At 31.0% G+C, this 17,812-nt stretch overlaps 1 protein-coding gene across 1 annotated transcript in view; it reads right to left on the bottom strand.

Annotated features, from left to right (window-relative positions):
- Positions 1–17,518, bottom strand: part of Sema5c (Semaphorin 5c) — a 52,175-nt gene extending 34,657 nt beyond the window's left edge. The window contains exons 1-2 of the mRNA XM_089228204.1: positions 17,303–17,518; positions 4,447–4,558 (exon numbers count right to left, since the gene is read on the bottom strand). Of these exons, the coding sequence (XP_089084330.1) occupies positions 4,447–4,534 (88 nt within the window). The 5' untranslated portion in view covers positions 4,535–4,558; positions 17,303–17,518. The remainder of the gene's footprint in view (positions 1–4,446; positions 4,559–17,302) is intronic.
- Between the last annotated feature and the right edge of the window lie 294 nt (positions 17,519–17,812).

Genomic DNA, 17,812 nt, shown 5'->3' with positions numbered 1-17,812 from the left:
AGTCGTCGCCTACATCCTCGTATGTGCGACCATATGTTTATATTGAATATTACGGTGGAAAAAACGGCTAGGAGGCCATGTGTGACACGAATGAACCTCGTTCGCACAGATATATGTCTATATACTATTATTTATATTTTATACAAATATATATATATAATTATTACCAACGGGGGTGTGTGTCGCGCTTCAGGATATTGCAGAGAGACGACACCCACAACTGAGCCTGGAAAACAGCTCTAAACGACGCGAGTACACGCAAATCTTATACCTGTCTCAACACCCTCTCACTCTTTCTCTGTCTTCCTCCATCTTTCATTCTATCTCCCTCACTACCTCTATATCTTTCTCCGTCTCTCTTAACTGGTGCGTGCGCCCGCGGTTATAACCGTTCCGTGCGTCTATGCGGTCTACTCAATAGTCAGATATATTATTATAAGTATAATAATTATGACGGCGGCCGCCCGCTATGTCCAAATGCCTTCTCGTCGTCGAAATAAACCGTATAAAAAAAGTATATGTATAATAATAATAATATTTTCATCTACCGACGTCAAGGTCGTTCAGACGGAAATCTCCTGTTGTAATGGTTCGCCATTCGAGATCGACAGCAACGATAAAGGACTATAAGAGGACTCGGCGGTCGTGGAGCGTTTTTAGGGTCCAATCAGCTTGGTTCATTGCCATAAAATATTGTCTAAGACAAAAATAAACTAAATTTGTATAAAATACCAAGTATTACTTTAATACTTTAGAAAATTTACAAATTGCACGGAGAAATGATTTAAAAAATAAAATACAGTAGTCTATAATTAGCTCGACATTAAAACTGTTCAACTAAATCTCTTAGTTATAGTCAAAAAATATCGTCACCTATTAAACTAATTACCAATTAATTTAAATTTTTTATAGAACACGAGATCAACATTTGTCGATATTATACACAAAAGTCTTGTATTTATTATTTTATAGGTAAGCATACAATAAGCATTTCATGTTTCAATATTAACATTATAAATAAAGTTTTAGAATAGCAATGATTATAAACGAATATTTTTCAGTACGTTACATAACATTTAATAGTCTAATTAAACTACTTGGCTAAAACGATAAAATATTATAATATTTTAGTAAAGTATTAAAATAAGAATTTCATAATAACGTACAAATGCTTTCTAGTTTTTTTTTTTAAATATTTTTACAGTATAATATAATTAATATTGTATTTTTCTTTTACTCAGTACTTTTCTCACTTTTATTAATATGATGAAAAAATTCATAAATTAATAATTACTTATACACGATCGCGTATTCATATTGTGTACAAAATGAGGTTAGATTACTCAGGTACTCTAAAATTCTATTATTACACGTCATGTGAAATAAAGCAATAACCTAGTCTAAATACTCTGAACAAATTATTTACTGGGTGGTTTTAATTTAATCCCGCGGGTTGGTTTATATTTTTTTTCTTTGCAATGAGTTGTTACTTCAGGCATATCAGAACTATCACGTATACTATGTATAATGAGTTTATGGGAACACCTAGAACGAAAGGTATTTTATCGATGAAGATTAACAAGTTCGATGAATTACTCGTAATAATTTAAATATTAGCGAGATAAGAGTTGGTACATTAGGTGTAATTATTAATTTCATTTAGAATTAAGATTTGTAGTCGATTATTGCTCATTTTTTTTTTTACTTTCGAAAACATGGCATAATATTACGGTTAACGATATCTTCCCCAATCTGATCAGAATTCGATACTAAATTTTAAAAAAAACCAACATAAAAACAAGTGAAAAGTTAACAAAAGAGTAAAACTGATCGATCTTTATTTGTTTAATAGAATAATAAAAAGAAAGTTCAAATTTATTAACTGCATATAACACACATATGACATAGCGAAACAATTGTTTCTTTTGACTTAAGTCAAGTTTCTCAAATAATCCCCATATTATGTATAGAGATATACAGTTAAAATTATAAATTTACTTTGAAATATTTCATTATTTGTTTCTTTTCCATAATTTATAACTTTTCAATAATTTATTGAAAATATGTAATAGGTTCCTACTGTAATTAGTTAGGTAACCATACAAATTGTATGATACAATTTCATTATTCACATATTTGTGTTTATATCGAATACTACATAGGTAATAATATGTCGGTGAATACGTTAAACATCGCATAATCATCACACATAATTATAAAATAAAAGGAAAAACATGATTTATCAAAACTATTTTTATTTACAATGATTTTATATTTCTGAGAAAATATTTTTCATAAAGCAGTGAAACATTTGATAATAAACGAGGCGTTCAATAATTGCAATCATCGCGATTCAATGCGATTCGATAGATGCACCACGCAACAACGACTTATTATAATAATATTCTACTGGCTACTGCTATATCTACCACTACTATGTTAAAACACCGGTCGACAAGTTTGCCCACGAGTTTTCCCGTAGATCCTTTGACCTCTGTTATTCGTAACAATTATTATTATTATTATTATTAACGAGAGAGAATGGTATATGTTATACTTATTATATTTATATATAAAGATTGTTTCACGTGGGAATCTACGTCGTTCCGCCAAGTCACCGTTGACATTATGCAAACTTCGGTATTGTTTCGTTACCAGCGCCCAAACACACGCCTCGAGTACCTACCTCAATGTGTGCTATCACGGCGGCCAATTAAAAAAAATATCAGCCCTGTTAGCGACGTGTGTTGATTTTTAAAATTTAGGGCGTGAATGTGAAATCTCTAAAGCAACGGAGTGGTAACAAAAAAAAAGAAAAGAAAAATCTTCGCTCGGGTCCGATACTGTATAAGGACAATACGGCATTCTTTTATGTATTCTCCGAGCTTCTGGTCTATAACGGATGATTTGTACAGCCTAAACGGGCACGTCTTCATTAACGAGAAAACGTTCCCTTCGTCCGCCGTGTTCATCTACACATCCGGACGTCCGCAACGAAGGTCACGAACGCGAAAATATAAAACCCCCGGCGGCAAGGACCTCCATACACGTATATGTCCTGCAACTGCAAAGAAAAATAGCTCGGATAACAGTATATCGTATGGACTATACGATATACTATGCGTTGTTTTCTACGAGCACAATAATATAATGTAGCTTATTATCAGTGAAGGTTATTAAATTATACACGGAATGGTATATATACACGTCAAAAAATGTTTTTTTGTTAAAAACAACATACCTATGCATGACTTTTTCATTTATTTCTACTGTTCCAAATACATAAGTACACTGTGTACTTAGGCAGACGCATTCGAGGTACGTAGGTACTCTTAAGTAGGTATATTACATAGTATTAAATATGTTGTTATACAATAACGACAAATGCGTTGTGTGTTAGTATACCTTCATCATATCTGTAGAATCTGAACAATATTATAATATTGTAGTATAATATGTGATAAATACATTTATTTTTCGTTTAAATTCCTTCAAACAGACCAGATAATATTATAATATAAATTTGTATCCATTATCAACTAATTAATAATAATTTATAGACTTTATCTTTTATTAAAAATTGTCGATTATGTTATGGTACCTAGATTATTAATTAAAATTATTTACGTTAAAAATTAATAATGGCATATTATATTAAATAATAATATTATGCTCCTAGGTCAACCAATAACTATCTATAGGTATAATATATTAGAATTAGTATAGTAAATAATACAATTAATTTGGAGTTATTATGAATGAAATATTATACGTATATGCAAAAAGAAGATTACAAATGAATTTAAACCATTTTTATGTAATTTATGATTGTGATAGACAAACTGCTACTACCTATAAAAGAAAAAATTAGAAAAATTGACATTCATGATAATATTTCTACGTAAATACCAAATGGTATATAGCATATTCCTACTCACGAAAATATCTAGTAATGAGTAGGTAACATAATATTATGTTTTATATTGAAAAAATGAATATTCTTTCGTATATTCATTAATTAATCATTATGAAGGAGATTGCAATTTTATCATTGTTATCTAGAATAACAAACTAATTTTTCTAAAATGTAATTTGAATGGACAAATACAGATAAATCTGTCATTTTTTAGATTTGTTTTAAAACTAGCGATGCGTTCATATACTTTTTACACTTAACGTAGTCATGCAATCATAATAGGTACCCTTTACCTGAAAATATAAGCATCAGAATAAGTCTCGTCGTTAGGATACTTTAAGCTGTCGTGACACATCACATGATTTAGTAGTACTTTCTACAAGTATTATTATAAACTTCACGACAGTTCAAGGCAGTTTTATGCACCAAGACGATTTTCCAGTAAATTCCGTACATGACATTAAAAAAAAAAAATTTTGCACTCCTTCTCTATTAATAATGGTAATAAATTATTCTAACACTATATTTACCTTTATAGGGTATAACATGGTGTCCAGGTTCGGTTTGGTGGCCATTGACGCACGCTACCACCAAAATTACGAGGAATAATTTCAGCATAATTTCGTTTTGTTTTTGTCAGTCCTGAAAATGAAAACAAAACAATCAAACAATGTAGGTATAATCAACCATTTAGTCGGGTACATAATAATACACGTGACGCGTTTGTTGTTTAACGTCTCAAAATAGTACCAATAGTGATTACTTTTTTGACGTTCAGACTCCAGACTAACGACCAACAATCGTTCAGTGTCATTAGCGATATATGAAACGGATCGTGAGTAACGGTCGACCTAACCTTACGCAAATCAATATCATTTATTGTACTTACTATAAACCCTGTTAGGGACAAGAGAGGGAGAATGGAAGGTCAGTATAGGGTACCCAATACAAGAGTATATAATATTATAATATCTATACTTTTATGCTTGTTCAGCGTGATAGATTACCCGCTGTGTAACCGAGAACCGACTGTTGTCGTTTGTTAGAACCGTAAGACCATTGACTCCTGTAGGTAAACCAATCTGTTATCAAGGAAAGCAATCAGACTAAACATCTACTTAACATAAAACTTAATGAAATGATTCGGAAAGATGTTTGTTTTATCAATATTATCACCAAATAATATGATTAATAAATAATAACTGTACTGCAGTACATTTATTACCCGTGTGAATTGTATTAGCTATAGCTTTAGATGATTTTTAAATTACATCGAGAGTTTTAAGGAATTACGAATAAAAAAATTATATTATAAGCCGGAATAGTATAATACTGTAATGTATAATATAAATTATTATATTATTATATTATGGTACTTAATCATAAAAATTGACGTTTTTGTTTTCAATTAAATTTAAAATACAGGTATTAGGTATTTACATTTAAATAAAAACGTAGCAATTGGTAAATTAAGAAGTAAAAATAAAACATTTTCGTCATGACATATTATAGGTATCTACATTTTAATTGTTAATTTTGAAAAAATAAAATAAAGTTAAGCTTATTCGATAGAACCATAAAACAAATAATTGCAAAATAGAAACTAATTTTAATACTTTTTATTGTACTCCGTAAGTAATTATGTTAATTAGAAAGTTCGATTATATTTTTTTTATTAAATAACACATGGTTTTCAAATAAGTTACCTAATATTCTAAATTGCCAATGTGTTTAAGATCAATAATACAATTAAAATAATAAACAGTAGGTAGTCACTTCGGGCGAGTTAACCTAATTTAAACTGTGAATATATTTTTAATAAGAAGCTTTATATACGTATATGTTTACTTTCATAAATTATACACTGTCTAGTGTCTAATGACTGCCCCTTAGTATTTAACTACAATACCTAAATACATTGTATAATTATATATTAGGTTTATTGAATATTACAAACAATACAAACCAGTAGATGCAGTTTATAGAACTTATATTTTTATCTAAAATAATAAAATGTCCATACTATTTCAATTATACGTTATTAAATACATTTTTGAGTATAGGTATCTAAAACGTTAAAATATTTTGAAATAATTTACAAACATTTTGATAATAGTTTTTCACTCGCAAAGCGGTCAGTGGCACACTGACACGCCATGTATACTATAGAGGTACCTACTAAATATGCAAATAAAAGTAGATGCTATTATATAAGCTATACTTTTTTTGTTTGATAGGTACTCAGTTCTCGTAAGCTATAAGATTACTGGATCATAATATTACACTACTAATTGTGTATACGTGACCTTTATCAGAAACAAATACCAAATAGGTACTACCAGTATTAAGTTCATACACAGTTTAATTAAGTAGTAATGCTGTTATAAAATCATAGTATACGTTTGGTATAAGTTCTGATTATATTATTAGTAAAAATAAATTGCAAGTCAAATGTTATTTATCTGACCAGATAAAAGTTATAGATTACATACAAAAAACAACAAAGAAAGAAGTAACTGTGTTCCTTTAATTTAATTGCAATTCAGATTATTATTACTTAATAGTTAAAACAAAAAATAGTAATGGGTAGGTATAGTATTTAATATTACTATATTGTTTATTTATTATACATTTATACTTGATAATTTTTTGGAATATTATTATTATTCAAAATATTATGATAGGTTAGGTAACCTAACCTAACGAATATTGTATTCAATTTCTAGCAAAGGATGGTGTTCACAGTGGATGGTTTAAAATATATTATTATTATTTTTTTTTTTTTTTGTCGACCACAATTAGTAATTGTTTGGAAGGGAATGTGGCTATAATCGAGCAAAAAAATGGACGGTACATAGGTAGTCATTTTAAGCCCAATACGGTTTCTTTTAAACTTAGATGAATACTTTATAATAAGAATGAAAGCGGAAAAAATGATTTCGATACTAATTTTTATTTTAAACCTACCGCGTCTTGAGCAGACACGTACACGCACGCATCCGGTTGGTGTAGAATACCTCCTTGTGTGGCTACCGTTTTATTTTTAACAAAAAAAGTACTCTTACAAACATATCCGCAATGAATACAAAACACAATAAAACGGTCAGTGGATACAATAATGCTCTCGTATTCTCAGTTCTTGGAACTAAAATGTCGTAAATATAGTTATAATTTTCTAATGTTATAATGGAATTGTAATGTATATTATAATACTATAATATACTAATATATTATTTGTTTTAATTAGCCTCACACGTATTATTATATGTATTGTAATAATATGCATGATATTAAGAATTTAATGCACACAAACATTTTCAATAGAATAAAAATATATTTTAAGAAATAAATCTTCATAAGACCAAAGATAAAAACAATGAACTAATATTAACATCAAACTATACGACAGAATTGAGGTACAATATGTATATTATAAATTATAATACACATTATTATAATAGTCGGTAAAGTAAATTTATAAGAGTAGAAGCATGAAAACAAGAATATTTAATTTTTTGCTGACACACCAAAACTCTACAGTCTACACTGCAGTTTGCAGTTGTACCATACAGCAAATAAAAAGATCAAAGAATATTGAGTAGCTCTCGGCAAATGGTTAAATCCTGTGTAATTAATTTATTGGTAATAATTTATAATGACCACTATTTCATAAAAGCTTACTAACAAATAATATGTAAAAAAAATTATAAAATCTATTCTAAAAAACGCATGATTAAAATCATTTAGATTAATTAATAACAAATATGTATTACTTAGATAAAACCAATTTCATACAAATAAAAATAATTTTCTAATTCATTATTATACCTAACAATTAAGAACTACAGCATTCAATTTATATACGATAATTATAAAAATAACAAATCCTATTTTCTTATATATATATATAGGTACATAAAAATACATATTTATGTAATATTTATAAATATAAATTAATTTTGTTAGCTGAATAATAAATAAATATTATTAAGAAAAATTTTTTGTCGTATGTAACTCTGGATAGACTTTTTTGATACAATAAAAAAATCATAATAATATAAGATATTTAAGTATAATTCTTTAAATTTTTTTTTTTATTACTTAATTTTTATTTCCATAATATGTTACATACATTTTGAATAATAAGTGAAATTTATGAATTTGACATCACAAGCTCTTATCCCTAAATGACCGTTTTCGACTTTTCCGTTCTCTCCTTACTTTCCATCATATCAAATTATCAATTAAATTATTAATACCTACACAAACTCTTCTTAAAACCAATTTGGACGTACGGAATCCAATTATGGGGCTCCACAAAACCTACAAAAGTCAACCGTATCCAGCATTTCCAGTCAAAAGTCCTCTAGCGCATTATAACTAAAGCACGCTGCACGCTTCTACGTATCAAATCATACATTACATAATGACCTAGCCATCTCTCCTGTCAACGATGTAGCTAAGACTTTCTACAGACGTTTTAACTTCAACTTTCAAAACCATAAAAATCCTTTAATCAAAGATATTTCACAATTAAATAATAATGAATACTATTGTACCGATTATCACCTAATTAGGTATATTAAAGCATCACGTTAAATATTGTTAATCAGTCACCTACAACTATTTTAGTACGCATTTTATCACATCGTCGTAATTCTGAATGATTTTCAACAACGGGCGGTGTCCATTGACATGGGCCATTAATTTCATTGAATGATATAATATGTTAATTAACATACTCACATTTCAATACTATTATACGGTTTCAAATGGAAAAGGATTTTGTAATTTACGCAAAAAATCAATCCAAAAGTATCAGATTAATAAAAATGTAGAAAAAAATACGATATAATATAGTATGTACTTATACTACTTGTCCAAATATAGTACCTATACTAACTTATATATAAATATATCATAATCTATCGTCTATAATTGAAAAGTATGCTAAGCAGACTAAAATGCAATTGACTGAAGTAGTGGAGTTTGATAAAAGAAACAGCAATGACTATTGTCGTTAAAAAATTATTTATTTCCCGCTACAAAGAATCATCGAGTTATATGGAAAAGTAATCAAAAATAAAAATTACCATTATTGTCATAAAAATAAAATACAATCATGAATGAATGTTATTTTATAAAAAGAAGGTATTACCTGCAGTATACCTGTATTATGTTACATGTCACTTGTAAGAGATAATTATAATTATTTGAATTGAACATTTTAAAATCTCTGTTAATAATAAAGCAAATTAATAAATTTAATTTCATAAATTATATATTTTCTGTTTAAATATTAACATAAGTTGAAATTCAGGTCAATATGTGACATATGTATTTTCCAAAACTGTTAAATACCCAAACACACATTATAAGCTATTATTAACCATTGTTATTAAAGATTTAAATAAAATAAGATGAAATATTCGTTACTCACGCTTAGTCATTCTATTACAGTTTTACATAATTTAACCCATCATTTCAAATTTGTTTACACCAGCTATCTACCTAGGTATTCGATTCTCATTCTAGACTTGCGGCGCATTATAACTTTCGATTTTATCGCCATATAATCGGGTTACTATTTCATATAAGAAGACATAAGGAGTTTGATTATATGAAACACATATTATGAACAAACCAGTTTTTGATTTGTATCATTTTATGTATAAAAAAATATTCCAAAACTACCATAACACGATTAAATAGAAGAACAATCAATAAAATTGTTTTAAAATACAATATCTCTTTTAATATCATGATGATCATATTTAAAAAAATCTATTAAATTTTAAGCAAACTGCACTAATTGAGATTAGTTAGCATTAATACAATTATATGAAGACAATTAAAATAACTGTTTTTTTTTAACCAACCTGATAAATTTAATAAAAAATACACGTGGTAATAAATTATTCTACTTAAGTACCTATACTATGTACGAGCAAATAAAAAGTTAATATTTCCAGTAGTTACCGGAAACCGATTATGATATTTGATATCATAATCATTATGTTGTAACGATTCAAGGAAAAATCATAATACCGTATTATATTATATTTTACAATGACTAATGCTTTATCAAAAATAATTTTTTCATTACTCTCAGAACTATATTATTAATTTTAAACAAATATAATTAGGTATATACCTGCAAATAAATACATTTGTTTAAATTTACCTATAATATATTAATAATGACATTTAATTGATTGGTTTGCTGATAGCTCAACAACGAATCTGCTGATTAAACATTCTTCACCAATTTGTTATTATTTCATAAATCATAACTAAGTGATATTATAACATACAATTGATCAATAGTAATTATCATAACATAAAAACTAAATTATAAATATATGCGCATAAAATAACACTGTGGAAAAAAATAAACAAGTGTACATAATATAATAAAGCAGGTACCTAGATGTATTATATTATTTATTGTGTATTATTGCGTTATTCCTTGCTGAAAGAAATATAATAAGATTTAGTAAATATATGTAATTGACGGTAAAAACATTAATTTTTGCTTACACAACTCGTACATAGTAATATTTAATATTATGTGGATTTGCTACAGGTACCACACCTGTACAGCACTGATGCCGCCAAGAAGGGTACCCGGCGAAAGATGGCAGCATCAGCGGCTCGTAGGTACGCCCGCGAGCAGAATTACCATAATAATGTAAAAAGAAAAGAAAACAGCGGCGGCGGCTGATGAATAATGCGCCCTAAAATGTTGACACAAGTAATATCCAACATGGCGGGTGCATTTAAATATTATATTATTATAGGTACACAAGATGCACACACATGCACATATATATTTAAAAATGTATAATAGACTATAATGTAGAAGGAGTCTGGTAATTAAAATTGACCATAGAAGGCGCACATGTTTTACGGATAATCCATTGTATGCCATCGAGTCCTATGCCGACCGTATAGCAGCCGCAGAAGATGTACGGCACTGTCCCCGAAGCCGCCACAGATGGTACCGGTTTTCATATATAGTATTATTATTATATTATACATAGGTATAGAAGATACATTATAATATATTTATATACATTATATATATTTTAAGCAATGGGTTTAATTTTTTTTTTCGTCTACTTTGCCCAAAACCCGCGTAGCACGTGCTATGTACACGGGACGACGCGGTTCATCTGTCATTGTCAGCAGGCATTGTGTAGTAAAAGAAAATAATAAATAATATACACTGCGCACAGAAAAAATAGAAACGATTTCCATTATTACTACAACGCGTGCACGGAAACTATTGTGTTAAACGTTAAGTGTATCGATAATGAAGATTATAATATTACATTTTCTAAAACCTAAAAGCGTACAGGTGTATATAATAGGCAAGTTACCTATACTTATTATAATATAGTTGTGTATGCATTTGAGTGCACTGTACACACTCATGATTAGTGAAATCGGGGATAATAGCCAATGCTGTAATATTTAACCACACAATTACCGTAAGACTAGAGATTGGATTTATTACCTAGCAGGCAACAATTATTTACGAGAAGAGATTCAAAAACCCAACAAGTATTTATGCGAATTTTGGTATTATCCGAACCGTTGCCATAATTGCTGCTCTAAATAAGATATAAAATCAAAAACAAAGAAAAATAATGTTATAAGTTATTACATATTATCATGAAAATATAAATTTGCGCATTAACTAAAAATAATAACATTATTATACGCAATTCAGTACATGATTATTTTTCTGAGTTTTGAACGAACTAAAGATGTTTTTAATAAAAACTGATTCCCGATAAATATATTGAGTACAGTAACTGAAAAATACTGTGATAAATGGGTTATCCGAATAATTTTGTATTGATTAACATTTTAAAACGGAGGTAGGTATAGATATAACTCGTATAACCATGTATACAGTAGATCTACTAGACCTAACCTATATAGAATTGTTCGACTATAGTCTATAAGTGGGATCAATATGTAATATTACAATAGTAGGTAATACCAATCTCAATGTATAATATAACACTGATAATTTATTTGACACATTTTAATACGCCAAGTTATAATGAATTTTAATGAATGATACAACAATTTGATCATAAATATCATATATACCTATATATATCTGAACTATTATGCACTTAAAATTTAATATATAAAACTATTTCAGTTTCTGATGTTATTAGAACATTTTATTATCTAAATAATTAAATATTTAAATACATTTTGTCAATGTCTATTTAATCGGTATTTTTATTAATACAGACAAATATACTAAATGCAACACGGTGTCCATGATATGGAATAAAATGCAGTGGTGGCCACCCATAAAAATATTTTAAATAGTTTTGGATACCATAATTATTTAACGATTTAAGTGTGTTTAATAAATATAATTAAAAAATATTACGCCACAAATCCTTTTTTTACGATTTAAGGAAGTAGGTAACATGTGGTGTTTTCAAGTGTTGGTATCCCTAATTAATATTTGAATTACATATTTAACGGCTATAATTTAATGGCCTACAAACCATGATAAGATATAGGCCCATGATTATTAAACATTATAAATTTATAACTATTTAATCAATTATGATAAATAGATGAAAAAGGAAACGTGACATTCGATAGACAGCTGATTCTTGTTTTTTTTTTTTTTAATTTAGTGGTGACTGGGTTGTTATTATACATGAACGCATAATTTTGTTTAATTTTTAATACAATATATAAAAGTATAAGTTATAAATGAATTGTTTTATTTATTTATTTTGCTGTGCATACAACACCTACCTATATAGGGTATAATTCATTATTTACTAGTCTTTACGATAATTATTAGTTGATTATATGGTATATTAGATTTGTTTCACCGATCGACATGATACTACGATAGTGTATAGGTGCATAATATAATAATATTATATTGTTTTGTTCGAGATAAAATTTAAATCAGAAAAATGTACCATAGGATTGATTGTACGAATTATTGGGGGAAAGCAGGTTTATACCAGTTGGAGAAAATAGTATTAAAATGCTCAACTTATTTTTCCAATATTATTTTTACCCTGAAAAACTATCGTTTTTATACAATTGTTAATATTTATAATATTTTGAAATAATAATTATTATTCGACAACTATACACAAAACTTGTCAATACTTCTATTTTGTTATTTTTTTAAGTATATATAACCTTGTTTTCTATGTAAATAAATAATTTAATTATTCATAAATTATAATTTTTTTTTTGTAGCTACCAAATCTTCGTCGGTTAGGTATTATATATTATTGTTACGCAATGTTTAAGCGCAGTAAAATACAAACGGCGAATAATTTAAAACAGTTAAAAAAAAAACCATGCCCATGGCTCTATCGATGCTACACATTCAGAGTATACTTTATTTAGTAGTATGTAGGTATGTATACATTAATACATATTTTGTATGCACGTATATACGATGCACCGTTATTTAAAACTAAAACGTCGTATGTCCTATATTCGGGGCGCTTTTGTCTTTCGTCTTGCCAAATTCGCATCCTACTCAATTATACTGTAGCAGTCAGCCACGGCCCACAATAATATAGAATAAAGCTGCAGATCTGGTAGTAGTATGCGTGATATGATATATGATTAAATTATATTATTAAAAATGATACGTAGCAACAATGTTGCACAATAAACTTATACGTCGCGCGACCATTTCACCAATAAGGTTTTGCTTGGATTTTTCAACTGTTTACAAATTACAATAAAAGAAACACATACCTATGAATAATAATATTGTCGCAGAGGTGTATTCAATTTACTGGGAACGTGTGAATAATATTATTTTATATGTGACTGATGTGCATCCTACCTTAACGAGCTGCCTCCGCGATCAATTCCCATTAAACTGCCGAGTGACAACCGTTTGGATAAACCGAAGGTGATACGGAGACTCGTTTAAGACTCATTTCTCCAAAATTTCATCGCACTGCACCATATTTTGTATTAACTTACTGGTGGCGACGAGAAAATGATTCAATCAAAATGTCTATAAGTACATCATCGAACGACCCGCGGAGAGACTAATTCGAAGAATATGTGGACAACACAACGACAGTCGGTTGTCACGAGAATGATGACCAACAGAATATGTCACTGTTACCACCTCACCGCGAATATGCAGTAAATTTATACAATGGTCGTGGGTCTCCTCAAACATAAGCACGGAGAAGCGACCGCTAACCATATACCTATTATAATTTATAGGTATTAGGTAATATAACAGATACCGATTATAATAATTATGGTATACTCGCAGTGCGTGGCGGGTGTATAACAAAGATATTTTCCTATCTTCTCATCACCACCGTCCTACTCGCTACCATTACAGTTTTCTCGTTATATTATATATTCTAATTTTTCGCGTCGTGTGTATAAATTAATAGTGTTATGCGATTTGATTATTAACGAACCATTTACGTGTCACTAAGTGCATATAGTCCCGTATTTTTTATAGAAACAAGTCTTTATTACCTCCGATGACATGTCCCACTTGTTTCCTGAAGATTTCTCGCCGGTTGGCCCCCGTCAAGACAGGATTCACAAAGTCATCTCTACAACTCTATATCACGATCCTTGAAGGAGTAGACGGTTTCTCACACTATATAGTAACGATTGATATTCAGAAGTCATAGAATTTATTGTAAGTATTAAAATATTATAATATTATGGATAGGTTTGGAAAATTAGATCTATATAATTCGGTGGGTTAGGTAGCTATCTACTACCTAGTGGCTTCCAATGGATATTATACAATATAATATATACAATATTTTCAGTTGAATAGTTATGAATTAAAAATTAAAAATGTTAAAGATCACAATTCACATTTTATTACATTTAATTAAAGATTACAAACCTATATTCATAGCAATAAGATTATTACGTTGATGGCCGATGGGTCAACACTCAATATTGTATAATTTTTGTGTCATAATGTTTGATGATAACAGAACGTCTCGAAATATTTTTTGGTCGAAACAAGGATCCAAAATTAATATGAATAGCTTGTATTTTGGTTTTTTAATTATTCCCTAATGGGTTTTACCTGAATCACTTAGCACAAAAATGAAAAAATTAATAATGTTCCGCCGCAGGTTCAGGAGAACATAAAACTAAATCTAAAAAAAAACTCACGCGCTATAAACACATAACAACCCGTAAATAAATACGCAGCATAATATGTTTATTATATAGTGGTGAAGTCTCCGAACAATCACGATTCGGAAATACCTATAACGTATAAGAAGCGTACTCTTTTTTCTTTTAGTTTAACTTCGGCAGCAAGAGTTTAAAAAACGTTTGTTGAGTTTTGTTGCGCACACCAATCATCGTCATGCGTGTTATATAATAAATAATATTAACAATACAACAACGTACAAGCAGTAAACCATGCTCTATATTGGTGTTATTACCATGATGGTAGTGGACACCCTCTTGAACTCGGGAGCCAAGACACTTTAACAATATACATATTATATACAATAACGCGTGTGGGGTGCCTTAATTCCAACAGTTTTCTTGGAGAAAAAAAATTAAAAAGTACAGACACACCATACCGGTACTAGGGTCAACCAAGGTCATCAGAACAATCGCTTGCGCGCTCACATTATACTATTATAGGTGCACACCATTATAAAATCCATGTTAATATTGTCATACCTATACCTATATGCGAGCGGGTTATTGTTCTGGATGTCGCAGGGTGCAACCGGTTTTAATGATTTTTTTTATTTAGGATAATATTATTCCATTTCGTATAAGAATTGAATAAGCCGGCTTGTAAGTTTAATAATAATATTATCTATATATTATGCAGATACATTTAGGTGGTATCTATGAAGTTGAACCTTGAACTATCGCATAAATCCGCACCCGCGCGATGATGCTTAGGTTAAGATCGCACCGTCTAAGCTATCCTATATAAATAGGATAGCTATATGCTATATGCTGGGATACCTACAGCTATATAATAGATGTATAATATATATACCTATATGCCTACTCCGTGAAAGAACGGGAAAAAACCTGTGGACACGCTAATATATGGACAAGTGGTAGGCGAAAATGCAAATATCATGCACGACAACCGCACACGATTGCAGTTATAACATACAATAATACAAGTGATAACATTATAAAATAATATACCTATACGACATTACTCTATAGACGCTAAAAGCTATACGCCGGGGCTACTACCACCTACACTCTACCCCTTTCTCCACACCACGGTCGTGATTGTCGTGACCCGCATGGCGCCACGGACCAGGTAAACGGTGACCGTCGGACGTTCGCGGACCGTCGCGTCTGTTCAGGCGCCGAACGACCGCAGAGCCCATTATATACCATGTCCCCGTGGTGGTGCCACCCGGTGGCGACGAACCTGAAGACGACGTTGGGACACAATCTATAATTGAGTGTTCGAACCAAACGTGCCGTAAGAGCCATCAGAATGATTTTTTCCCCTTTTTTGTTTACCTTTTATATAGGTATACACACAATACAGATTACGTAGGTAGGTGGTATCTCTATACAAACAGTGGCCATTTTCGTCTGCAACGACCCTCACGCCTTCGGGGAAAAAAACAACCCCTATGATGATGATAAAAATGAATACAACCACGAGGACGACAATGGTCGCAGCCATGGTCACCCGCCGAGCTCGTCGACCGGAAACAATTGGTGACAGGATAGATAATTAATAGTGAACGCTTCGCGTAATATTGTTACGTATAGGCGTAGGTGGTTTATCCAACCACTTAGTAAGCCACTTTCAAACCCTATCGCCGAAGACCTACGACTGCAACGACAAAGACGCTGTGATAATGGACGTATTGATTACGCGCGAAATACGACCCGACATGGTCGATTATGAATCGTGTTAAGACTTGGTCCAGTGGCGGCTAAAAAGTGGGTACATTACGGTTGATGTCCGACTGCGACTCCACAGTGCCATCGACCAGAGTCTGCAGTCCAAATTTAAATAGGCACTGTTTGAAGGGCTGGGGTGTTCTAGAACTACTCCCCCCCATTTTGAAATCAACGTTCTCGTAATATGCACCTACTGAAGACTATAGTTTTTATATTTTACGTTACAAAATGTATATGCATGCAAAGGGATAATTAAATACTTTGAAATTTTTGAATGGGGACGGAGGCGAAATTGGTAATTGTGCGGGTCATATTAGACTAACTGAATAAATGCTTAGACTTCGGCATCACCAATTTTCTTATTACTTGCAGTGAGTCCCAGTTACGCGCGATATCACCGTCGCGATCATAATAGCTATCGACTGCAGTAACTGAAATACTAATTTTAAGAAAACTCACCTGCGTTACTACCGGCTTGCGGACATCATTCAGTAATCCGGAAAACTTGATATGCGTACCACTGGAGAATACTCGCGACGGCGAAACGAAATTCGAAAACAAAATGCACTCGCGACGCGCACACCATCAGCAGCAGCACCAGCAATAACAAGAAGCTGTTCCACACAGCGCAGAGAACAAGTTATCGGCACGGGCGTCGGTACGAGACTGGCGTACACGTTATTATTGTCATCGCCGCGGCCACCACCGCCCGCGTACCGCGGTACGCACGCGCTTGCACGCACGCACGGTGCGTACGATACGTACGGCCGCCGCGTACAATGGGTAAAACACCTGCGACCACTCCCCTGCGACAAAGCGGCGGCGATACCCCCGCGCCGAGGTTGTTCGACCGCGCGCGTACAACACCCGGCCGTCGAAATCTCTGAAACCGGTCTAGGGGACGCGCCGCCCGAACGCGATCCGTATACGATTAAAATCGCGCGTGTCGAGACAACGTACGAGTACGAT

Source organism: Diuraphis noxia, unplaced genomic scaffold (genome assembly GCF_037042655.1).
Source record: "Diuraphis noxia isolate RWA-SAM2 unplaced genomic scaffold, SU_Dnox_SAM2 contig0005, whole genome shotgun sequence".
Lineage (NCBI taxonomy): Eukaryota > Metazoa > Arthropoda > Insecta > Hemiptera > Aphididae > Diuraphis > Diuraphis noxia.
Note: the sequence above shows the minus strand (reverse complement) of the source record. Positions and strands in the feature narration are given on the sequence as shown.